We start from the raw sequence: 26880 nt of genomic DNA on the forward strand, positions 1-26880 counted from the left end.
AAAACTAAAAATGACTCAATAAACCATGCGTTCTGGGAATGCTATAAAGTCCAAAAGTTATGGGCGGAGTTAGGAAGTTGGCTGTCAGAAGGATTACAATGTAAACGTACTTTTAATTCTTCTGTCTGAATATTTCAAGACATGGCATAAGAGGGTGCAGTGAGATACTCATCTTGAAAAAAACGTATAGTTAAAAACTGGAAATCAAACAATCCTCAATCGATAACACAATGGAATAGTCAAATTGTTTATTGTCTAAGTGTTGAAAGTATGTGGGCAACAGAGAGAAATAAAATTATGCAGTTTGAGGCCATGTGGCGAAGAGTGATGCGGGCGCTGGAGATGAGGGTGTGAGCAGGTGGGTCTGGGCAGGTGTGATGTGAATGTTTGTGAGCATCTGTATGTTGTTATTTGTATGTGTATGCTTTGTATTGTAAAAAATAAATATATACCGTACCAGTCAAAAGTTTGGACACACCTACTCATTTAAGGGGTTTTCTTTATTTTTACTATTTTCTACATTGTAGAATAATAGTGGAGACATCAAAACTATGAAAAAACACATATGGAATCATGTAGTAACCAAAAAATATTTTATATTTGAGATTCTTCAAAGTAGCCACCCTTTGCCTTGATGACAACTTTGCACATTCTTGGCATTTTCTCAACCAGCTTCATGAGGTAGTCACCTGGAAAGCATTGCAATTAACAGGTGTGCATTGTTAAAAGTTCATTTGTGGAATTTCTTTCTTTCTCTCTTACCAGGTGGCGAATCGCATCTCTGCATGTCTGGCAGACATATCAGTGTGGATGACGGATCACCACCTCAAGCTGAACCACGGCAAGACGGAGCTGCTCTTCCTCCCGGGGAAGGACTGCCCGTTCCATGATCTCGCCATCACGGTTGACAACTCCATTGTGTCCTCCTCCCAGAGTGCTAAGAACCTTGGCGTGATCCTGGACAACACCCTGTCGTTCTCAACTCACATCAAGGCGGTGACCCGTTCCTGTAGGTTCATGCTCTACAACATCTGTCTCTTATACACATCTAGATGTGTATAAGAGACAGGTTCCCGCTCAGCCCAGTCAAAACTGTTCGCTGCTCTGGCACCCCAATGGTGGAACAAACTCCCTCACGACGCCAGGTCAGCGGAGTCAATCACCACCTTCCGGAGACACCTGAAACCCCACCTCTTTAAGGAATACCTAGGATAGGATAAAGTAATCCTTCTAACCCCCCCCTCCCCCTTAAAAGAGTTAGATGCACTATTGTAAAGTGGTTGTTCCACTGGATATCATAAGGTGAATGCACCAATTTGTAAGTCGCTCTGGATAAGAGCATCTGCWAAATGACTTAAATGTAAATGTAAATGTTTCTTAATGCGTTTGAGCCAATCAGTTGTTGTGACAAGGTGGGGGGTATACAGAAGATAGCCCTATTTTGTAAAAGACTAAGTCCATATTTAGTTAAGAACAGCTCAAATAAGCAAAGAGAAACAACAGTCCATCATTACTTTAAGACATGGTCAGTCAATGCGGAACATTTCAAGAACTTTGAAAGTTTCTTCAAGTGCAATAGCAAAAACCATCAAGCGCTATGATGAAACTGGCTCTAATGAAGACCGCCACAGGAAAGGAAGACCCAGAGTTACCTCTACTGCAGAGGATAACGTTCATTAAAGTTACCAGCCTCAAACATTGCAGCCCAAATAAATGCTTCACAGAGTTCAATTAACAGACACATCTCAACATCAACCACTCAGAGACTGCATGAATCAGGCCTTCATGGTCAAATTGCTGCAAAGAAACACAAGCAATGGACATTAGACCAATGGAAATCTGTCCTTTGGTCTGATGAATCCAAATTTGAGATTTTTGGTTCCAACCGCCGTGCCTTTGTGAGCCGCAGAGTACGTGAACAGAAGATCTCCACATGTGCGGTTCCCACCGTGAAGCATGGATGAGGAGGTGTGATGGTGTGGGGGTGCTTTGCTGGTGACACTGTTGGTGATTTTTTTAGAATTCAAGGCACAATTAACCAGCATGGCTACCACAGCATTCTGCATCGATACGCCATCCCATCTGGTATGCGCTTAGTGGGACTATCATTTGTTTTTCAACAGGACAATGACCCAAGACACCTCCAGTCTGTGTAAGGGCTATTTCACCAAAAAGGAGAATGATGGAGTGCTGCATCAGATGACCTGGCCTCCACAATCACCCGACCTCAACCCAATTGAGATGGTTTGGGATGAGTTGGACCGTAGAGTGAAGGAAAAGCAGCCAACAAGTGCTCAACATATGTGGGAACTCCTTCAAGACTGTTCGAAAATAATTCCAGGTGAAGCTGGTTGAGAGAATACCAAGAGTGTGCAAAGCTGTTATCAAAGCAAAGGGTTGCTATTTTGAAGATAAAATTAAATATAATATATATTTTCATTTGTTTAACACTTTTTTTTATTAGTACATGATTCCATTTGTGTTATTTCATAGTTTTGATGTCTTCACTATTATTCTACAATGTAGAAAATAGTAAAAATAATGAAAAAACATTGAATGAGTAGGTGTGTCCAAACATTTGACTGGTACTCTCTATACACTACCGTTCAAAAGTTTGGAGTAACTTAGAAATGTCCTTGTTTTTGAAAGAAAAGCAAATTTTTTGTCCATTAAAATAACATGAAATTGATCAGAAATACAGTGTAGACATTGTTAATGTTGTAAATGACTGTTGTAGTTGGAAACTACTATTTTAAACTATTTTTAATGGAATATCTACATAGGCGTACAGAGGCCCATTATCAGCAACCATCACTCCTGTGTTCCAATGGCACATTGTGTTAGCTAATCCAAGTTTATAATTTTAAACGGCTAATTGATCATTAGAAAACCATTTAGCAATTATGTTAGCACAGCTGAAAACTTTAGTTCTGATTAAAGAAGCAATAAAACTGACCTTCTTCAGACTAGTTGAATATCTGGAGCATCAGCATTTGTGGGTTCGAATACAGGCTAAAAATGACTAGAAATAAATAACTTTCTTGTGAAACTCGTCAGTCTATTCTTGTTCTGAGAAATGAAGGCTATTCCATGCGAGAACTGCCAAGAAACTGAAGATCTTGTACAACTCTGTTTACTACTCCCTTGACAGAACAGGGCGAACTGGCCCTAACCAGAATAGAAAGAGGAGTGGGAGGCCCCGGTGCACAACTGAGCAAGAGGACAAGTACATTAGAGTGTTTAGTTTGAGAAACAGACGCCTCACAAGTCGTCAACTTGCAGCTTCATTAAATAGTATCCGCAAAACACCAGTCTCAACGTCAACAGTGAAGAGGCGACTCCAGGCAGCTGGCTTTTCATTCAAAAACAAGGACATTTCTAAGTGACCCCAAACTTTTGGACGGTAGTGTATTTTGTAATGTCATATATTTAACCTGCCATGATGCCCTAGTGAGGAATCTGGGACAAACCGCTAGTAATCAGTGTGTGTGTTTATGTGACATGGGACTTTAGCCATCTCCAGCGGCAAAGTCACTGTTAGTGGCCCCTGTGACATCGATCAACTCTTGTTGTAATTAGACATTCTGAGGCATTTTGACCTTCTTCTTTTGGCCAAGAACTGTAAGGTAAACGTTTGTGTAAATGTTGTTACTCATTATCATGGCAGACTGTGGGAATTCAGTTGTAGTCTTGACCTTGGGCATTGCTAATCTGTATCTACCAGTACCAATGTGACAGATTTATGTATGAAGACTATTATGATGCCAATCCTAGTGAATTTAGAGAGGGTTTGATATTCCTTTCAACTGGGTAGCTCTTTAACAGTAGTCTAATACATATGGATATACAACAATAAGCTATTTCACAACTCTATTTCACCACCACAGAGCTGGTGTTTTATGGTTAAAAAAAATAAAAAATATGTGGGCCAGGGCTGAGTAAACGTATAATAAATCATTGACCAAGTTGGACTAAAAAGGTGGGGTCAAAGAGGATAGCTTTGACCTTGTGTGGGTGGTCACATGATCAAAATAGAATGTGGAGATGGGAGTGGTCACAGTTTTTTTGTTTTGAGCCCTTATTGATTTCAATCAAATTTACCAATCACATCTATCACATATGAGAGAAACTGCTTCTATGTTATGTCATACTAGTACATTGTCACTCAATGGTCTCTCTAGGTCACTTCCAGGCAGGCAGGCAGCCATCAGCTACCAGATCAAAAGGCCTAGTTAATGATTAACAATACCAGTCAGATTTATTGTGTAGAGTGATTCTGTCAGGAAGCATTTCCTTCTCTAGCCTGTCTGGGAAACACACACTCTACAGACACACTCTCAGGCTCTCTGCCTGTCTACAGCTCTAGATCAGACAGCTGCCAGATGAATCAGACCATGCAACCCTCCCACAGCTCTCATCCCAGGTAAGTCCTCTTTTCTCTGGGCATAAACAGAGGATCTATACCCTCTCCTCTACACACCACCCACCCACACACTGCAGAGACTGCTAGTGGAGGTGTGGTTGGGTGTTTCATGTGGGGGTGTCAGAAAATGTGAGTGCCTGGTACATAGACTGTAACGGTCTGGTATCTTAGGATTTTCACGCTTAACTAGTTTGGGTACTTGGTATAGGGGGAACATAATGGGGCATCTACAGTAGTATCTGGTTACTAGCTTTTATAGAAAACTAACTAAACTTGCACTGGGTAGTTAGCCATAAGATCCCAGTTATGATCCCAAATCTATTTTTTTTAAGTATTCAGACCTTTTACTCTGTACCTTGTTGAAGCACCTTTCGCAGCCTCAAGTCTTCTTGGGTATGACGCTACAAGCTTGGCACACGTATATTTGGGGAGTTTCTCCCATTCTTCTCTGCAGATCCTCTCAAGCTCTGTCAGGTTGGATGGGGAGTGTCGCTGCAAAGCTATTTTCAGGTCTCTCCAGAGATGTTAGATCGGGTTCAAGCCGGGCTCTGGCTGTGCAACTCAAGGACATTCAGAGACTTGTCCCGAAGCCACTCCTGCGTTGTCTTGGCTGTGCTTAGGGTCGTTGTCCTGTTGGAAGGTGAACCTTCGCCCCAGTCTGAGGTCCTGAGCACTCTGGAGCAGGTTTTRATCAAGGATCTCTCTGTACTTTCCTACATTCATCTTTCCCTCGAACCTGACAAGTCTCCCAGTCCCTGCCGCTGAAAAACATCCCCACAGCATGATGCTACCACCACCATGCTTCACTGTAGGGATAGTGCCAGGTTTCCTCCAGACGTGAAGCTTGGCATTCAGGCCAAAGAGTTCAATCTTGGTTTCATCTGACCTGAGAATCTTGCGCTGCAGAGATGGTTGTCCTTCTGGAAGGTTCTCCCATCTCCACAGAGGAGCTCTGGAGCTCTGTCAGAGTGAACATCGGGTTCTTGGTCACCTCCCTGACCAAGGCCCCTCTCCCTCGATTGCTCAGTTTGGCCAGGCGGCCAGCTCTAGGAAGAGTCTTGGTGGTTCCAAACTTCTTCCATTTATGAATGATGGAGGCCACTGTGCTGCAGACATTTTTTGGTACCCTTCCCCAGATATGTATTTCGACACAATCCTGTCTCGGAGCTCTACGGACAATTCCTTCGACATCATGGCTTGGTTTTTGCTCTGACATGCACGGTCAACTGTGGGACCTTATATAGACAGGTGTGTGCCTTTCCAAATCATGTCCAATCAGTTGAATTTACCCCAGGTGGACTCCAATCAAGTTGTAGAAACATCTCAAGGATGATCAATGGAAACAGGATGCACCTGAGCTCAATTTTGAGTCTCATAGCAAAGGGTCTGAATAGTYATGTAAATAAGGTATTTCTGTTTTTTATTTGTAATACATTTGCAAAAATGTCTTAAAACCTGTTTTTGCTTTTTCATTATAGGGTATTGTGTGTAGAATTATTTAATACATTTTAGAATAAGGCTGTAACGTTAAAAAAAAGGGAAAAAGGGAAGGGGTCTGAATACTTTCCGGATGCACCTCCTATAGATCCTCAGAACACACACAGGACCGAACAGCCCTCAAACGTGTAAGCTACAACAAGGTGAGGCCACACACACACACACACACACACACACACACACACACACACACACACACACACACACACACACACACACACACACACACAGAGAGTGCTTCATTCAGTATGGATATCAATGTAAACAGCATTTGTGGAGTTGAATGTTGCTTTCCTCTGCCCTGGTTTCAAAAGGAAAACATCCACCATCTAGTTCGGTAACTTTAGCTACTTAGCTAAACAATGGAAGGTACACATCCATGGCCACATAGCTAGATGGCTAGCTACTTACTCTGTAAATTAGCTTGAAGTGCTAGAAAAGTAATCGAAACAAGTAGAGAAAAAAGTAACTAAAATAACGTGTTTTATTATCTTCTGAATGAATTGTTTCTCCTGTCTTAAATGTAGCTAAAAGTTCTATTTTGCTATCTCCCAAATAAATGCCATCTCTTTGATGAGTAGTTCATTCAGTGAATGTAACGGCTATCGTCATATTCCTCTCCTCGGACGAGGAGAGGCGAGAAGGATCGGACCAATAAGCGGAGTGGTTAGTGTTCATGATGAATGATTTATTATAACGGAAAAACTGAACACTGAAAATACAAAACAAATAAACGAAGTGCAGAAAACAGATACAGTACCGTGTGGTGAAAAACACAAACACGGAAACAAACACCCACAACACATGTGAAACCCAGGCTGCCTAAGTATGATTCTTCATAGGGACAACGATTGACAGCTGCCTCTGATTGAGAATCATACCAGGCCGAACACAAAAATCCCAACATAGAAAATCAACCATAGACAAACCCACCCAACTCACGCCCTGACCAACTAAAATAAATACAAGACAAAGGAAAACAGGTCAGGAACGTGACAGTGAATCAGGTCATCTTCATGGTAACCAAAAACTCTTTCTGACATTTAGTAGAGATCCTATTATATTACTAGAGGGGCTATGTCATAAACCCTCAAATGTCCATAATGGGGCCAAAATGGCAGCCATATTGGTCAGGGAAAAATCTAAAACCAGTCTAATTGGAATGAATGGCAGTAGAGGCATAAGCATGGGTGAAAGTAAGGCGGTATGGTCCGGTATGGCGTTCAGTCAAAAGAGAATAGAGGTATGCCGTATCGGTAAAACATGAGCCTATCACAATAATTAAAACAAAATGTCATAGAAAACTGTAGGCTATTTAAAAATATATATAAATTTCACCTTTATTTAACCAGGTAAGCTAGTTGAGAACAAGTTCTCATTTACAACTGCGACCTGGCCAAGATAAAGCAAAGCAGTGCGACACAAACAACAACACAGAGTTACAAATGGAATAAACAAACGTACAGTCAATAACACAATAGAAAAAAAGAGTCTATATACAGTGTGTGCAAACGGCGTGAGGAGGTAAGGCAATAAATAGGCCTTAGTAGTGAAGTAATTACAGTTCAGCAAATTAACACTGATAAATAGCAGATGATGATGTGCAAGTAGAAATACTGGTGTGCAAAAGAGCAGAAAAGTAAATAAAAACAATATGGGGATGAGGTAGATAGACTGGTTAGGCTATTTACAGATGGGCTATGTACAGCTGCAGCGATCGGTTAGCTGCTCAGATAGCTGATGTTTAAAGTTAGTGAGGGAAATATAAGTCTCCAGCTTCAGTGAGTTTTGCAATTCGTTCCAGTCATTGGCAGCAGAGAACTGGAAGGAAAGGCGGCCAAAGMAGGTGTTGGCTTTGGGGATGACCAGTGAGATATACCTGCTGGAGCGCGTGATACGGGTGGGTGTTGTTATCGTGACCAGTGAGCTGAGATAAGGTGGCTTTACCTAGCATAGACTTATAGATGACCTGGAGCCAGTGGGTCTGGCGACGAATATGTAGCGAGGGCCAGCCGGCTAGAGCATACAGGTTGCAGTGGTGAGTGGTATAAGGGACTTTGGTAACAAAACGGATGGCACTGTGATAGACCGCATCCAGTTTGCTGAGTAGAGTATTGGAAGCTATTTTGTAAATGACATTGCCGAAGTCGAGGATCGGTAGGATAGTCAGTTTTATTTACACCATTATTCATCAATACCGTATATCAGAAGCATAAAAATGAGCGAATGGACTTGAAAACAGGTGGTATATTCTACGCTCCAAAATGCGATGTGGTTAAACTTAAACACTGACATTTTGCTAAGGCAGAGATGAGTGGCCGACACCGAAACGCGCACGGACAGCAGTGGACGTGTAAATTCTGGCCTAATGACAAACGCCAAATTTCTTTAAACTTTGTGATGCTTTGTGTAAGAGATGTCTCTTTCCATTTAACACTGTAGGGAGACTGGGAATATGTTGCGAGTGGATGAACTTTTATTTAATTTTTTATTTAACCATTACTTAACTTGCTTGGGTAGGAGTTGTTTGAAGTGATTGTTTGACAATCAGATGAAAACATCATGACTGGTTGTGTTTATGCCACAATAAATGTACAGTAATACATTTTAAAAGTTAAATGACAAATCTATACAACTAGGCCCACAGAGATCCCATTGAATTATGCGCAACAACGTACACATATAGAAGGTGCAAATACTTTCACCCCTGGCCATAGGTGATGCATTTCTTGCTTTTACTTAGACAGAAAAATAAAAGTAAGGCATGCTATGTATCAGAAATTGTGTAATGGAATTATAGTCAACCTAAAATATTGTCATATAATAATAAATACCGTTTAAACAGGTTCTATGCACATTTTCTGTATAAATAGCATCTAAAATATATGTAAACAGACCTTAATAAATGTCTCAGATTTTGTTTTCATATATAGCTGTGAGCGCTATTGTATGATACAATATCAGTACTTGTTGCATTTACAATTTACAACTAGTCCTACCATGAACTTATTTGAGCCAGTGTATGTACGGCTGTGGATTGACTGCATTGTTGGAATGTAATGTTGACATATTGTCAGTTAATTAAAAACATTTATGGAATCATTCCTCTAAAACTGCCTGGCTAGCTAGCTAACACACATACTGTACAGTGCAGATCAATTCTTCCCATTCATTGTTTTACACAATATCTTATCATAGCACTGGCAAACCAAGGTAGACCAACTCCCTGACCAACATGGCTGACATTTGGACCATCAGAAAGAGGTTCATGTTCATTCTAGTATTCTAATTTCTAATTACATGGCCATACATGCCTTCAAACCACCATAAAACCCTTAAATGATGCACTTGCCTAAGGAAATGTTTGAAAGGCTCGATGCAACACCCTTACACAATTCACTTAAAGAAGGGAAAATTATTCTTTAAGGTAAACCCTTAAAGGGAAATGTCAAAGAAGTTTCAACTTCATATTCATCATCTCCAGCACCAACATACTGTWCATGAAAATAACGTGTTTCTATGTTTTGTAGTCAAAAAGAGAGGAAGATAAGTGTTTCTAATCACCACCCCCCCACAAAACATAAAAACTTGCCATTTTCACATACAGTTGAAGTTGGAAGTTTACAAATATTTAGCTTGGAGTCATTAAAACTCGTTTATCAACCACTCCACAAATTTCTTGTTGGGCATCTACTTTGTGCATGACACAAGTCATTTTCCCAGCAATTGTTTACAGACAGATTATTTCACTTATAATTCACTGTATKACAATTCCAGTCAGTCAGAAGTTTACATACACTAAGTTGACTGTGCTTTTAAACAGCTTGGACAATTCCAGATAATGGTGTCATGGCTTTAGAAGCTTCTGATAAGCTAATTGACATCATTTGAGTCATTTGGAGGTGTACCTGTGGATGTATTTCAAGGCCTACCTTCAAACTCAGTGCCTCTTTGCTTGACATCATGGGAAAATCAAAAGAAATTTAGCCAAGACCTCAGAAAAAAATTGTACACCTCCACAAGTCTGGTTCATCCTTGGGAGCAATGTCCAAATGCCTGAAGGTACCACGTTCATCTGTACAAACAATAGTACGCAAGTATAAACACCATGGGACCACGCAGCCGTCAGTACCGCTCAGGAAGGAAGACACGGTTTCTGTCTCCTAGAGATGAACGTACTTTGGTGCGAAAAGTGTAAATCAATCCCAGAACAACAGCAAAGGACCTTGTGAAGATGCTGGAGGAAACAGGTACAAAAGTATCTATATCCACAGTAAAACGAGTCCTATATTGACATAACCTGAAAGGCCGCTCAGTAAGGAAGAAACCACTGCTCCAAAACCGCCATAAAAAAGACAGACTACGGTTTGCAACTGCACATGGGGACAAAGATCGTACTTTTTGAAGAAATGTCGTCTGGTCTGATGAAACAAAAATAGAACTGTTTGGCCATAATGACCATCGTTATGTTTGGAGGAAAAAGGGGGATGCTTGCAAGCCGAAGAACACCATCCCAACCGTGAAACACGGGGTGGCAGCATCATATTGTGGGGGTGCTTTGCTGCAGGAGGGACTGGTGCACTTCACAAAATAGATGGCATCATGAGAAAGGAAATTTATGTGGATGTATTGAAGCAACATCTCAAGACATCAGTCAGGAAGTTAAAGCTTGGTCGCAAATGGGTCTTCCAAATGGACAATGACCCCAAGCATACTTCCAAAGTTGTGGCAAAATGGCTTAAGGACAACAAAGTCAAAGTATTGGAGTGGCCATGACAAAGCCCTGACCTTAATCCTATAGAAAATGTGTGGGCAGAACTGAAAAAGCGTGTGTGAGCAAGGAGGCCTACAAACCTGACTCAGTTACACCAGCTCTGTCAGGAGGAATGGGCCAAAATTCACCCAACTTATTTTGGGAAGCTTGTGGAAGGCTACCCGAACCGTTTGACCCAAGACTAAACAATTTAAAGTCAATGCTACCAAATACTAATTGAGTGTATGTAAACTTCTGACCCACTGGGAATCTGATGAAATAAATAAAAGGTGAAATAAATCATTCTCTCTACTATTATTCTGACATTTCACATTCTTAAAAGAAGTGGGGATCCTAACTGACCTAAGACAGGAAATGTTTACTAGGATTAAATGTCAGGATTTGTGAAAACTGAGTTTAAATGTATTTGGCTAAGGTGTATGTAAACTTCCGACATCAACTGTATGTTGATGTTGCAGTGGTGGTGGAGATTTTTAAGTTCCCTTTAAGGATAACACTTAAGATGTTTCATGCAAATGCCATGAAGGGTTCTAAGCCCTAATGTGACAACCAATARAATCACACAGCAGTGTCAATCAAAAGGTACAATAGACACTACAAGATGTTGATAATTTTTTGTACACTCAGTGCATGTCCATTTAAAAGTGGTTACAATTCATGACATTTTGGTGACGATAGTATGATAAACTAACGGAAATGTACATTTTCATCAAGGTTTCGCCATTTTTATTTGTACTTTTTGAACATACTAATATTAATGGACCAAAAAATCTCTAAATTAACTGACAACTCTTACTAATAACCATTAATGTTATTAATAATGCTGAGAACAGAGGCAGTCTGGAGTGAAGGAGGAGATCGTAGAGCTCCATCCAGCTGACAAGCTAACTTAYACCTTGATCATTTCAGAGCTGATATTTCCTTATGATGAGGTCCACTGTGATTTATAAGACCTTGGCTTCATCTCTTCTCAGGTGTTTGTTTCTGTTATTGTCCTGCTATTCCAGGGGGGTGTATCTCATGTTCATGAGGGCCACAGTGTCCAATCACTCTTTTGTGATCAGTTAAGTGCAGAGGAGAAACAGAAACCTGTGTTATATTTATCTCTAACCGTACCAGTGTACTCATCTTTCTCAAGAACACCTCTCAGATCTGTCCATCTGCGGGCCACAGAGACTGGCTCTGCCCTGTGTGTCTGCAAACTGCCAGCTTCCCTGTACAGACCAACTGTGGCCATCTCTTCTGTGGTAAGACAGCACCACACACCATCCCCCGAAACCAGAATTTGATCGGATTTATCTATGGGTCAAGAGAGACTTGTACAGATAGAAAGAGGTCTTCAGGGTCCAGAAGGTAGCATATTAACATTTACATCAAATCAAACCCAATCAAGCTTTATTTATACAGCACAGTTCTGACATGGAATGCAACGCAATGTGCTTCCCAGGAAAAAAATATATTAAAAAAACTTTTTTTTTTTATTACACAACAAACGTAAGAGGATAAAAAACGAAAGAAAAACAATAAAGACTGAACGAACTAAAATCACCCTAAGGAAAAGCAAAGCAGTGTGTTTTAAGATCTGGTTTAAAAATAGTATGTCCACAGTTTTGGCACCCCTCAGGTACGCTGTGCCAATTGTGCGCCGCCCTATGGGACTCCCGATCACGGCCGGTTGTGATACAGCCCGGGATCGAACCTGGGTCTGTAGTGACACCTCTCGCACTGCGATGCAGTGCCTTAGACCGCTGCACCACTCGGGAGGCCCCCATCTGGCATTTCTAATCTGGCCTTTTTCAACCTTACTGGAGCTATGGTATCAATGGTTGCACTTAATTTGCTATGAAAGTGATCAACTAAATCATCACAAGAGGAAGGCAGAGTAGGTGATCGAGTATTGTTCATACACTCAATAAAATATGTAGCTACTTCAGAGGTAAGATGGTGTTTCTTAATAATGCGTTCAGTATTACCCTGTGTTATGGGCAACAAGGTAGTACAAAATACACAGTGGAGATCAGATAAAGCAACATCAACTATAGAAGATATGCCAATAGAAAGCCTCTTGGTAATAACAGGTCCAGAGTATGGCCGCTGTTATGGGTATTAACATGTTGGATAAAGTCCATAAAGCTCAAAAGATGAATACATTCAATGGCTTTGGAGTCAGTCTCTTTGTCAACATGAATATTAAAACAGCCCAACACAATTATTTTATCATTGTTCTCAAGCACAATAGACAATAGTTTAGAGAAACCAGTAAATAAAGTGGGGCAAAAAAGGCTGTCCCCCACCCTTTTCCCTTTTCTGACAGAGTATAAAAAGCTGTAATCCAGGAGGAGGCTTCAATAAGAGCGACACTACAGTCTGAAGACATCCATGTTTCAGTGAGAAACATGCAATCAACTTTGTGCTCTGTAATGAGGTCATTCATGAGAAAGGTTTTACTAGTGATTGCTCTAACATTTAAAAGCAACATATTCAATGAGTGTGGGCCACTCTGCCCCTGGGGCAACTGCCTCAAGGTAACCAATGGAATAACAACCAAATTATTAACGTTTCAACCACATTTTCTGATAGTTTCCAATCTATCAGAATGGTAGGAGATGATAGTTTGCATAAACTCACTAGAAGGCAGAGTTAAGGGAACATAAATTAAGTTACTCAAAATAACCCTAGAGCCGTTTCTACAGGAGTTGATGCTTTCCAAATCCTCTGTTCCTTATTCTGACAGGGAGAACTAGAGCACTACCAGACCCTGTCGGTCTGTCTCTAAAACAGTTTGCAATGATGCTGGAAATATTCCTGGAACCCCTGCGGTTATGGTAAATCCCTTCTCTTTAAAAAGTGCAGGGGTTCCCAAACGGGGCCCCCCCCTTCCAGCATTGGGGATCCACGTCTATTTCTATGAGCACAAGTGCTGTTCATGACACAAACTGTTCATACCTCTCTTTTTGGTGGAGAGAATTTTGCAGGTTTAAAGCTTATTTCCTGCAATTCTACACATTTAATCACGGCGTGCAAAAATCATTTTGTAGTTTTAAAGCACATTTTCTCATGTGTATTCATGTGGTATTTGAATGACTCAAAGATTACAACAATATCTTTGGGCTAAAAAAACTGACATGGGCTAGTTGATCTGGGCATTATATTATTCTAAATAGCTCTCTAAGGAATGAAGTGACTAACATGWCAAGAGGAACTGATGATGCACTACCCAATGTCAAATTGCACCTTGTGCATTCTACTATTACAACTTTCAAGAGTAAGTTTAAAGCCGGGCTGAGTTCCTTAAAAAAAAACACGGGACGGGGGCAGAGATAATTATTCTCTTCCCTGTGCTAGCGATGGTGTTTAAAAAAAATGGTGGTCCTCCCTCAGATCTCCTAAAGTAAAGGTCGTTAAAACCTAAGTGAGTAGCTTACATAAGAAAATGCCATACAACATACTGACTACAGCAGCAGGTCATTGTCTGTCCATCTGCCTGTCCATCATGAGGCTGTCTGGCCAATGAAACTTTTCGTCTGTGTCATGTGATGAGAGCCCCAAGACCTGTCTAGCCTGGGGGGTTAATACTTGACAATCGTTGCTATAGTGAACCAGTGTGTGGCTCCCACCTGAAAGAGATCACACACACACTCAGGCTTTGATCATTCACGCACACCTCTCTCATTTGGCCAGAGGGTCTCTATGGAAACCATGGAAAAGAGGAACTCCCCCAGCCATCCATGGTCTTAAAGAGTTCTAGGATATGGTGATCACAAGGCATTGTTATGACAACGCTAACCTGGTTGCCAGTCTGTTTGTTGGCTTGCTGTAATACTTGTAATATTTGACGTGTGCTGGATTTAGTTTGTCAAGCTTAATAGAACCAATAAATACTCCCAAAAGTGCAAAATACAAATTTGCTAAATCAAGAGTACCAAGTATTTTACACATTTTTAATACTTGTTCGACCAAGTTATGTTTGCTATCCCTGAGTATGCAACGGATCAGTTGAGTAATTCCATCATCAGTTTTGTGTTTTGTAGTAAAACTGTCTGTTTTGGCCAAAATCTCATTACAGAAGTGGGACAACAGTGATAGACAGCTATATGAGTGGTGGATTCAAATAGTGGTTGATAATGGTAGTAGCATATGTCAATCTCCTCTCCCTCTCCTTCACCATTGTCTATGTCATCATCACGTGATTCAATAACTACTCCACCCGACCTGCCCCTCTTACCCATGCCTCCCCCTAAGAGAGAGAGAGGGGCTGTACTTAGTTAATTAACATTCAGTAGACAAGGTCATGTCACTAGTACAAAAGCTTCTCATGCAGCCGTCAGCATTTTGCTCATACCTGCATTTTGCTCAATCCCGCAATAATATGAACACATTACACTAGCAATATGACAGTTTCCCTAATGGTGAATCGTAGTTTTTGGGGTACAAATATTAATGGAAAGAGTAGTGATTGAGTACTTATTTTTGTTACCTTGTTTCTCTGTCTGCAGCTCCCTGTCTGATCTCGTACTGGAGACTTAGGTCCTGGCTGGATGCCATCAGCTGCCCTCTGTGTAGACAAAGGGTAAGCAAGACACACCCAACTGTAGAAACATCCATTATTACCATGATATTACACTTGTTATCCGACAAGAAAAATAGCAAAATGATGTTGAATAAAAGTGATAAATAATGGTTCAGAATTGATTGAATGTAACTGGAATGGATTTTCCCTCTCTCTCTCGCTCTCAGGTCAGTGTCCTGTGTCGTCTATTTGGTGAGGGTCGGTCAGACAGAAAGGAGAGGGAGGTTCTGGGAGAAATTACAGACTACAACAAACGCTACTCAGGAACCCCTCGAAGGGTCAGTACCACCATAGACCATATATTACATTGTTCTATCTCTATGAGTACCACACACAACATTTATTAAAACATGCTACAACCACACTACAACCTAGTAACACACAAAACCTTCAGATAATCTTTACCAATTAAACCATCCAACACATTCTCAAGGGTCTTTCTGCAGGTATTTTTTCGCTCTCTAGACTAGAGCTTCATATCCTTTGTTATACTGTAGATAGCTTGCTCTCTCTCACGTTTTATGAACATATCAGGTTCTGTGATTTAATTTTGACCTTGAATGTGGCTGCAGAAAAGATGGCAGTATTTACATGATAATAAAGGTGAGTTCCTTTCCCATCCCTCTGATAATGGTTTTGTAACTGGAATACTGCTTACGCAACCACCGCATAGAGCCTGTATTGTACAAGGACAATGGAAGGATATCACACTAAAGTAGAATACAATTCTCCCTCACTCCTGTGGTTGATACTGTTGTGTACATCTCAATACTCTAAAGTGGCCACCTCTCCTAATTTTCTTTACTTCATCTGGACTGATCTAAAATAAGAAAACGTTACAAAACCTTTTGCTACATCATGCTCTACTCTAGTGAACATGAACCAGATCTCTATCCCACCTGAAGCCAGGTGAAATGACCGTGACACCCTCTACTCACACCTGTGCCCCTGTCTTGTCTTCTGTCCCTTAGGTGACAGACTACTTGTGTGACACGCCCCTGTTCCTGCAGCTGCTAGCTCYCAGCCTGGGCGCTATGGGGGGGCTCGTGTGCCTCTTCTTTGTCAGAGTGGTGCTCTGCTGTCTTGGGGCCATGGTGTCCCTCTCCTCTGCCCCCCTGGACACTCCATCCTCCCTGTCTGGCCTCCTGGGGGTCCTGGATGACCTGGTGGTGGTCTTCCTGCTGCTCACCTGTGTTATCAACATCAACCAGCAAATGGCGCCAGAGAGTGGGAACTCCTCAGCACACACAGCCACACAGGGAGTAGGTCTGCTCAGTAACTCGCTGTAGCAGCAGAGATGATAACCTGCAGTGATTTAACCTTGGTTTCAACAGGAGATCTCAAGGTGAAGAAACTATTTTTTGAGTGAGACCTGGCAAAATGTCAGCAGTGTCCGTCTGCTGGTTTTCATCCTGGTGTTAGCAGGTGTTGGACTCACTGTAGCACTAACATAGACAACCTTTAGGTTTACAGCTAATTACAGGTGAACAGCAGACAGTCTAACCAGGGGCCCAGTTTATGCGTTGATGAATGTATGCTGACGTGTCTCAACTGTCTCACACCTTGCCTTCTTTCTTTCCTTCATGACCAGTGATCTGGTGAGATGGTGAAAGCTACATGGTGGAACCTACACAACTAGTTTCTCCATACATGCGGTGTAGGCCTACCAGTGGAGGCTGGTGGGAGGAGCTATAGGAGGACAGGCTCATTATAATGGCTGGAATGGAATTAATGGAACGGTATCTAACATAATTCCATTATAGCCATTACAACCAGCCTCCACTGAGTCCTACTCAACTCATTTGAGAGTGGGCATGTTTGATGGATTACGATGTAGCATTTTATGATGTTTTTTGTGTAGTGTTTATTTCTACTCCTACAGTATATACAGTACCTGTAGCCTTTATTTTGGAGACAGTTATGGTTATCACTGGCCTTCAGTGGTTCAGTGAGACCTGGGGTCTGTTCAGGAGGGTGCAGATTAAATGTAGGCCTATTGTGTTGCACCCTGCTCAACGCAACCCTGTTGTTTCTCAGTGATGTCAGTACTGTAAAATTAAACTGTAAATACTTGATATTTTACCAAGGCATTGTTGAATACTTGCTTCTGATTGGCATTCTAGAGCGTGCATTATGTAAGGGATAATCAAGGAGGGGCTATGCTTTCTACGGAAAATAATGAACACGTGGAAGGTGTGTTCCATGACACACCACTAGCAGAGTGGAACTGACCTTCCATGGAGTTGCATTTCTGGAGAACGCAAGTTGATTATCCCTTTTATACCATGGCTGTAAATTAACACATTTGTGTTCTTTGCTGGGAGAAATGTGTTTAACATCCACTGAAGTAGCTAGCTAGCAAGTTAACTAGATAGCTACAGTAGTTTCTGTGGTAACCGAACAAACAGACTTGCTAGTTTAGCTAACCAAACCATCAGTCCTAGCTTGCTATTATGAATTTTGAATTCAACATTACCAATACTGTTTTCAATTAGACTTTTGCTTTCAAAAGCAGTGTTGTGGAAATTCTTACACAGGGACACTCAAAGTAAATCTTAAATGAATCATTGTTTATTGTCAGCGTTCTGGAGAGGTTCCACCCAACTCAATGCACCATAGTACACATGTCGATCAGGGTCTCTAATGTGGCAGTCCCGTTAGTTCTCTTATATACTTACACAGAAAGTAATACTTGCATGATTTAGCTTGTTCATTATTTGTTTGCTGTCATTCATGTGACCGACTAATACTGGTTCATGCATGTGGCAGACCAATACCTCATGAGGCTTCTTCTCTCCAAGCTGAGACTTTGAAACTGAAGTCAGGATTTCTCCCAGGCATTCAATTAGTCACTTGCATGAACACAGAAATTGGTTATTAGAAAAGCACAAACAGAACACAGAAATTGATCATTTGAAAAGCACAAACATAAACATTTCCATTACAGCAGCTCAAACAAAACATGTACAATAGCCATTGAATTCTACAGTGAAKATATACTGTGCACTGTAGGGAAATAATGCACACTCTAGAATGCCCTTCAAGCCAATCAGAAAGGACTATTCAACAATTCCATGGTTTAAGCAATAAGGCATGAGGGAGTGTGGTATATGGCCAATATAGTACAGCTAAGGGCTGTTCTTAGGCACGATGCCATGTTACCAACTGGTTACCAACGTAATTAGAGCAGGTAAAATAATGTTTTATCATATCCGTGGTATACGGTCTGATATACTATGGTGGTCAGCCAATCAGCATTCAGGGCTTGAACCACCCAGTTTATAATTAAGTGATAATGCCAGAGAAGCATTGGAGGATATTTGGAGGATATATTGGCACGGGTGTTGTTAGGCCTGAGACGAAGTCGACGGTTGGTAAACTGTGCCAATATATGCTCCAAACACTGGCTTCGAGGGTATTATCACTTTTATACACTGGGTTACCAGCATGTTCAAATAATGATTGACATATTTTCATTAAAAATGTTATTTTGATTAATTTTTTCATACTATTTCACCCTTCCACAAGATATAGTCCCAACAAGTCTAGGGTTGCTACCCAAGCCGGCTGGTCGTTCGTTCTATCGGTTCGGTTGCTAGAGACGCAACCCAGTCGTTAGTTCTCAATGTTCCATTGCCATACTGGCTGGCAACATTCTTATCCCTTGCTTGCTAGCTAGCCAACTATGGCCAACTTACATTCACACCAAAAAAGTGCAGCCAAAGTAACTGCATTTGCATTTGTTTAAGCTGTTTTCTAGAGACCTTGAATGTGGATACATCCATAACAATGAACTAATAATGTGCGATTTCGCCTGGCTTGGAATATTTGCGCTCTCGCCAGGCCACTGTTCAGAATAGATAGCCAACTACACAGCTAACACAATCATTTCAAACTGAAGCTGAAATGAAAGCAAACGAGCTGTATTTCGTGTTTTTCTATTCTTTGTATATGTCCAAAGAAATTATGCAGATTCATGATTTCGACTGGTTGAGAAAATCTGCAAGCCTGTCTTTCTCGAGACGTTCATTACCATAGGACAGCTGGAGATTGAATTTTAATATTGAAACAATGTTTAAATGTTGGAGAGACAGACAGCAAGGTTATTACAAATCTCCGCTGTTGAAAACCAAATGCTAGTCTAAAATAAATGGGAGATAATGTCTAGATACTTTTTACAGTGTAGATCTAGTAAATAAATGGCCTGGCTGAACTGATTATCCAGTCAGATGCACAGTCAGATGGAGTAAATAGGCATAGATTTAGCCTGTGGTCATTTGTGAATTATAAACTGAGTGGTTCGAGTCCTGAATGCTGATTGGCTGAAAGCCGTGTTATATCAGACCATATACCACGGGTACGACAAAACATTTATTTGAAAATGCTCTAAGTACTTTGGTAACCAGTTTATAATAGCAATAAGGCACCTCGGGTGTTTGTGGTATGTTGCCAAAATACAGTACCACGGCTAAGGGCTGTATCTAGGTACTCCGCGATGCGTCATGCATAAGAACAGCCCTTAGCCATGATAGTTTGGCCATATAGAAAAGTTTGTGGTTATACGCACATCCTTAAAAACATAGGTGCTGGGCTAATAAAGAATACTAGTATAGAACAAGAAGACCCGCACACTGTTAAAGCTCCCAATTCACAGATTTATTGACAACGTTTGGATCTGAAACGAATCTTCGTCAGGTCAAATAAACTGAGTGCTCACATCCCAAAATATACACATTTCACCTCACATGACCATTGTGGACATGACGCARGGTGGGTGCAAAAACAATGTGTATCTCTAATAATTGAATAACATTGACATGTGTACATGTAGTAGTTCCAGAAAATAATATATATTTACAAAAAGACCAAGTGGGTAACCTGGAAGGCAAGACAAATCAAAGTGACATATTCATGTAASAAATGGTCTGATATCAAACTCTTGGTTCAGACCTCTAGGAGACATGGTACACAAACGTTGAATCCAATCCAATTCTCTTCTCAATAATAGATTATCAGTATCTCCCCCCCTTCTAGGAGTCTTAACATGTTCGATGCCAATGTATCTCAAATAGCTAATGTTGTGACGAGCCTCCATGATATGCACAGCCACAGGGTTTCTCTGGTCAAGGGTCCTGATATTACTCCTGAGTTCTGCTATCCTTGTTTTCAGAGCTTGTTTTGTTTTTCCTACATAGCATAGACCACAAATACACTTGTTGTAATGATGCCCGTAAACTACACGCCCTCGTACCTGATTGCTTAAATAGACACCAGCTGGAATGCAGTTTTAACCAATCAGCATCCAGGATTAAACCCTCCCATTGTATAATTCACAGTAGAACTCAATGGATATAGTTCATTCTTACATGTTAAGAGTGTCTTGATAAGATTGTCTGTTAAATTATGAAATGTTATACAGTATGTTTGAACTGCTTTGCCAGCAGCATACKACCCTGCATCCCACTGCTGGCTTGCCTCTGAAGCTAAGTAGGGTTGTCCTATCTCCTGGCCGGTCCCTGTATGGGAGACCAGATGCTGCTGGAAGTGGTGAAGAAGGGCCAGTAGGAGGCATTCTTTCCTCTGATCTAAAAAAATATCCCAATGCCTCAGAGCAGTGATTGTGGACATTGCCCTGTGTAGGGTGTCATCTTTCGGATGGGATGTTAAACAGGTGTCCTGACTCTCTGTGGTCACTAAAGATCCCATGGCATTTATCGTAGGAGTAGGGGTGTTAACCAAGGTATCCTGGCTAAATTCCCAATCTGGCCCTCATACCATCATGGCCACCTAATCCTCCCCACCTTCCAATTGGCTCATTCATCCCCCTCTTCTCCCCTGTAACTATTCCCCAGGTTGTTGCTGTAAGTCAACTTACCTGGTAAAATAAAGGTTAAAAAATAAACAAATAATTGAATGCCAATGTGAAATTGAAAGCATTGTTGAATTCGATTTTCACAGTGGTGTTAAGTACTTAAGTAAAAATATTTAAAGTACTACTTAAGTAGATTTTTTGGGTATCTGTACTTTACTATTTATATTTTACTTCACTACATTACTAAATAAAATAATGTACTTTTTACTCCATACATTTTCCCTGACACCCAAAAGTGTCCCAACACAGACTCATCAAAAGAACATCCCTGGTCATCTCTACTGCCTCTGATCTGGCAGGCTAACTTAACACAAATGCCTAGTTTGTAAATGATGTCCGAGTGTTGGGAGTGTGCCCCTTGCAATCCAATGTAAAAAAAAAAAAAATTAAATTGTAAGGAATTTCAAATGGTTTATACTTTGACTTTTGATACTTAATATATTTTTAGCAATTCCATTTACTTTTGATACTAAAGTATACTCAAGTAGTATTTTACTAGGTGACTTACACTTTTACTTGAGTTATTTTCTATTAAGCTATCTTTACTTTTACTCAAGTATGACAATTGAGTACTTTTTCCACCACTGGATGTTCATAATGTCAAGCTAGGACTGATGGTTTGGTTACCACTGTAAGTATTGTAGCTATCTAGTAAACTTGTTAGCGTCTAAAGTGAATGTTAAATTATAGCCATGGTATAAAAAGGATAATCAACTCGGGGCTCTATGCGTTCTCTGGAAAATAATGCAACTCCGTGAAAGGTCAGAACACCTTTCAAGTAGCTTGTTATTTTCCATAGAATGCCCCCACGTTGATTATCCCTTACTTAACATTGTGAATATTGTAAAACACTTATAATTCTATAAATGTTGTATTTATTGTTCTGAAAGTTTGTTCCTTGACCTTGAGTGTCAATTATTGCATCTCCACATGTTGAAATGTATTTATTTAGTTCTCAATTTGAAAAAAACAGTTCATAAACCATTTGTCAATTGGTCAGTAAATTACACAATAACTAATCTTCCAATATAATTGAACAGTACCAGTGATAGACAGCGGACCAATCAAACTCTGTGTTAGTAGTAGCGTGAACATTGGAACGTTAAAGACAGCTCAAGTGATCTCCCGGGCTACGCATGTTTACCAACGCTGCTGCCTGGTGTAGTCATCAACAGTGAGAGTTAGCTAGACAATACAGCTCTCTCACACTGGAGTCCAACTTCAGCTTGGATGTCTTTTTCACTTCTGAAATGGTAAGAAACATTCATATTACTACCCCGCCCCACACTACAGTAGAATAATAGTGAAGACATCAAAACGCTTAAATAACAGAAATGTAACAAATCAAAATATATTTTAGATTTTAGATTATTCAAAGCAGCCACCCTTGGCCTTTATGACAGCTTTGCACACTCTTGGTATTCTCTCAACCAGCTTCACCTGGAATGCTTTTCCAAAAGTCTTAAGCTTTCCCACATATGCTGAGCACTTGTTGGCTACTTTTCCTTCACTCTGCAGTCCAACTCATCCCAAACCATCTCAATTGGGTTGAGGTCGGGTGAATGTGGAGGCCAGGTCATCTGATGCAGCACTCCACACAGTCTGGAGGGTCAACAGGGTCATTGTCCTGTTGAAAAACAAATGATAGTCCCACTAAGTGCAAACCAGATGGGATGGCGTATCGATGCAGAATGCTGTGGTAGCCATGCTGGTTAAGTGTGCCTTGAATTCTAAATAAATCACTGAGTGTCACCAGCAAAGCACCCCCACACCATCCCACCTCCTCATCCATGCTTCACGGTGGGAATCACACATGCAGAGATCATCCGTTCACCTACTCTGCGTCTCACAAAGACACTGCAGTTGGATCCAAACATTTCAAATTTGGACTCATCAGACCAAAGGACAGATTTCCACCGGTCTAATGTCCATTGCTCGTGTTTCTTGGCCCAAGCAAGTCTCTTCTTCTTATTGGTGTCCTTTAGTAGTGGTTTCTTTGCAGGAATTCGACCACGAAGTCCTGATTCACGCATTCTCCTCTGAACAGTTGATGTTGAGATGTGTCTGTTAATTGAACTCTGTGAAGCATTTATTTGGGCTGCAATCTGAGGTGCAGTTAACTTTAAGGAACTTATCCTCTGCAGCAGAGGTAACTCTGGGTCTTCCTTTCCTGTGGCGGTCCTCATGAGAGCCAGTTTCATCATAGCGCTTGATGGTTTTTGCGACTGCACTTCAAGAAACTTTCAAAGTTCTTGACATTTTCCGCAATGACTGACCATATCTTAAAGTAATGATGGCACTCTCATTTCTCTCTGCTTATTTTAGCTCTTCTTGCCCGAATATGGATTAGGTCTTTTACAAAATAGGGCTATCTTCTGTATACCACCCCTACCTTGTCACAACACAGCTGATTGGCTCATACGCATTGAGGAAAGAAATTCCTCAAATTAACTTTGAACAATGTACACCTGTTAATTGAAATGCATTCCAGGTGACTACCTCATGAAGCTGGTTGAGAGAATGCCAAGAGTGTGCAAAGCTGTCATCAAGGCAAAGGGTGGCTACCTTGAACAATTTCAAAATATATTTGTATTTGTTTAACGCTTTTTTGGTTACTACATGATTCCATATGTTTTATTTTATAGTTTTGATAACCAATATTATTCTACAATGTAGAAATTAGTAAAATAAAGAAACACCTTGGAATGAGTAGGTATATCCAAAAATGTGATTGGTACTGAATCTTAAAATATATAAAGTTCCACCATGGGCTCTATGGCATTAGAAGTATCCCAAAAACCCACAACCAATACATTTTCACCTGCGACATTCAGTGATGTAAATAAGATGACATAACCTTGAAATGGATGGGTTTGTGAGCTTTCTAAATGCCCGAATCAGAACCTTTAATTGTGATCTTGAAAATGTTATTCTCTTCTTCGCTTTGGAAAATGAGAAAGATGACCATGAACATGTTGAATTAATACAGATTGGTGCCCTATAACTGTAACAGATGTTTCATTTAACATTTTTTATTTACATTAAAACACAGACCTAACATAGCGGCCAGTAGGAAGTGCCTGAAAAGGTTTAATGGAAACATTCGCACACCAGACGTGCCGTCTTAAGATATATTTAATAAATTAAAACAAAGTACAAAAAAGAAACAATGTACATTTTATCCCCCCCTTCCCTCACCCACTCCTTCTCTCTCAGTGACAAACATATTCCCAGACTGTACCCTTAGGCACTGGACGAAGTCAACCCTAGACACTGATCTAAAGTCAGTCTTGCATCTTCAGTCAGTAATGGTTAAGAGGATCCATGATCTGTGTCTAAGGCCAACTTCTACCCAGAGAATCTCCTCACAGTGTCACACTCACAGTATTTCATAATCTCCCACCCCCTTACCACAAAAACACACACATGCTACATGTCTGCAGGCACCTAGAGTGACAGAAAGAGGGAATGGACCCAGTTGACGTAATAAGGAACCAGGAAATACACGTGAGCCGGCTGCARCAATCGTTTCATTCGTCCTWAATGGTACCCTATTCTCTGATCTCCATATATTCTCAAAGTAGTGCACGTTGGTTTCATTTCAGACACAGTCTCAATTCCATTCACTGAGAGGAGTCCATTTCATCTGGCGCCCAGTGCAAATATACTTCCTGAATAATCTTTCTGACATCAGTGACTAACCCCCCTCCCCCCTGGTTTCAGTCTAGGCAGGCAACCGGTTGGTTGATAAGACACTGGTTGACAGGCACCGGTTAAGAGCAGTATGGTGTGCAGTTTGTTCTACTGGTTTATAGATCATATGGATGAGTTCATCTAGTCGTTGGTTAGGACTGGTCAGTCATTCCAGGCCATMTGGAGGTTAGTGGATTGTTGTATTATTTTGGTCTGTGTGGCAAGCGGAGAACATTGAAGTGGAGTACTCAGGACATGTGCTGTATGTATGGGAGGACTAAGTGTCAAATGGGAGGGTGGGGTCCGTTTCTAAAGGGGGCGGGGCCATGGGGGGTGTTTGGTATGTGAAAGTGATGTCGGTCAGATATAAGTGCACTCAATAAGTGGGGAGGCAGACATTTGCACACTCGCGCAAAAACATGCGCCCATACACACACGCACGGAAATGTTCAGTAATATGACTGTTAATACGCACAACATGATTAATAGATTTGCACGATTACAGTGACTGTAGTCCACAGCTAGGACAACATACCCCTCTCCTACACACCCCCATCTATCCCCTCCCAACATTCATCATCTCTCCTACCTCTATCACTCTCTCCTGGACAAAATACATTCTAGATTCATGAGGAAACCACAGTTTTGTGACCGTGTGTGGGTGACTGGGTGGGTGGGTGTGTGTGTGTGTGTGTGTGTGTGTGTGTGTGTGTGTGTGTGTGTATGGCAGGTGCAGGAGAGCAGAGTCTATAATCTTCTACTTTAGTCTCCTTAGTTAGTGGTTCAATCGATCACCTCATAATTTCCCCATCAAGGCAACTATCAAATACACAAAATAAAAGACTAGTTCACATGACGTTCCACGATAATTTTGGCAAACGTAAGAGCATGGGGGTGCGCGAGTCAGTGTTGTACGATATACATTATGCTGAAAATATGTGTCTATCCACAGAATGCTGTCCTGTCATTGGTCCCTCTCTCTTCCTGTTTAGCAGCAGCAGGACTGGCTGTGTTTCATTACATAGGTGTTTATGTGTGTGTATATATATATATATATGTTTAGATATATATTTATTTTGGTTTTCTTTCCAAAGATACAAAGGACAACTAGCTAGCTACGTACGGTAGGTACAGTACCACTATCGTCTCAGATGCTAAACAACCAGGAAAGAGCAGAGAAACAGCCTTGGAGCCATGGAAGATCGTAACCAAAAGTCAAAGCGAGACAAACAGAGGGCATGCTTGTAGTTGAAGTCACAGAAATGAGGGGGTAGGGGGTTGAGCAACCTTCCTCAGACCGCTGTGGGGTGTGACATAGCTCCATCAATGGCAGACCTTTATGGGGAGCTGTTTTCTGTTCTAGGGGGAGGGTCTTGTTTCTATCGTCCAATGGAAACTCCAGTTTTGAGGGGTTTATGGGTACTGTAGTAATGTGACGTCCGGCCTGGGGGTCGTGGCAAGGTCAGGGGTCAGAGGCAGTATTCAGCAGCATACTCGGTCCCGTGAAGACCTCTGCAGACTAGTGTAAACTCCTTCACTATGTCCTTCACCCTCCGCTTATTCACTCGCTCTCTAGAGTAGAGAGAAAAGGGAGGAGATAGAAAGGGAGGAGGGAGCGAGAGAGTCAGACAGAGAGACAGAAAACCAATGTGTGTGTGTATGTCCGTCTGTCTATACTTGTGTGTGCGTGCGTGTAGTACCTGAGTATCTGTTGGGTGAAGGTGTCTTTCTGTTCTGTGGTGACCCTAGTAGAGGGGAAGCCTTGTGCCTGCAGCGCCTCTTTCAGCCACACGGTGAGCAAAGGGAAACAGTGCTTATTGAGACTGAACAGCACTTCAGCAAACTGTTCCATCAGACTACGAGATGAACCTCCACCGATTGCCTGGGTGGGCGAGAGAGAGCGCGCGAGAGAGAGAGAGAGCGCGAGAGAGAGAGAGAGCGCGAGAGAGAGAGAGAGCGCGAGAGAGAGAGAGAGCGCGAGAGAGAGAGCGCGAGAGAGAGGAAAGAGAGAGGGGGCAAAGACCAGTCAGTAAGGTGATATGTTTCAGTAT

General features: G+C 41.3%; 2 protein-coding genes across 2 annotated transcripts in view; one reads left to right on the forward strand and one right to left on the reverse strand.

The window, feature by feature from the left end:
* The first annotated feature begins 4149 nt into the window (after positions 1-4149).
* On the forward strand, positions 4150-22019 carry LOC111972252 (E3 ubiquitin-protein ligase RNF170). Its single transcript, XM_023999197.2, has 6 exons — positions 4150-4423; positions 6009-6063; positions 11833-11941; positions 15191-15264; positions 15432-15542; positions 16236-22019. Exons 1-6 carry the CDS (start codon positions 4383-4385, stop codon positions 16551-16553), a joined length of 708 nt encoding a protein of 235 aa, XP_023854965.1. The 5' UTR covers positions 4150-4382; the 3' UTR covers positions 16554-22019.
* A 1061-nt stretch (positions 22020-23080) lies between these two features.
* LOC111972254 (importin-13) overlaps positions 23081-26880 on the reverse strand; it is a 41645-nt gene continuing 37845 nt past the window's right edge. Inside the window, exons 22-23 of the mRNA XM_023999198.2 lie at positions 26530-26711; positions 23081-26401 (exon numbers count right to left, since the gene is read on the reverse strand). Coding sequence (XP_023854966.1) covers positions 26299-26401; positions 26530-26711 — 285 coding nt within the window. The 3' untranslated portion in view covers positions 23081-26298. The remainder of the gene's footprint in view (positions 26402-26529; positions 26712-26880) is intronic.

The sequence above is a fragment of the Salvelinus sp. IW2-2015 genome, linkage group LG13 (genome assembly GCF_002910315.2).
Source record: "Salvelinus sp. IW2-2015 linkage group LG13, ASM291031v2, whole genome shotgun sequence".
Taxonomy (NCBI): Eukaryota; Metazoa; Chordata; class Actinopteri; order Salmoniformes; family Salmonidae; genus Salvelinus; species Salvelinus sp. IW2-2015.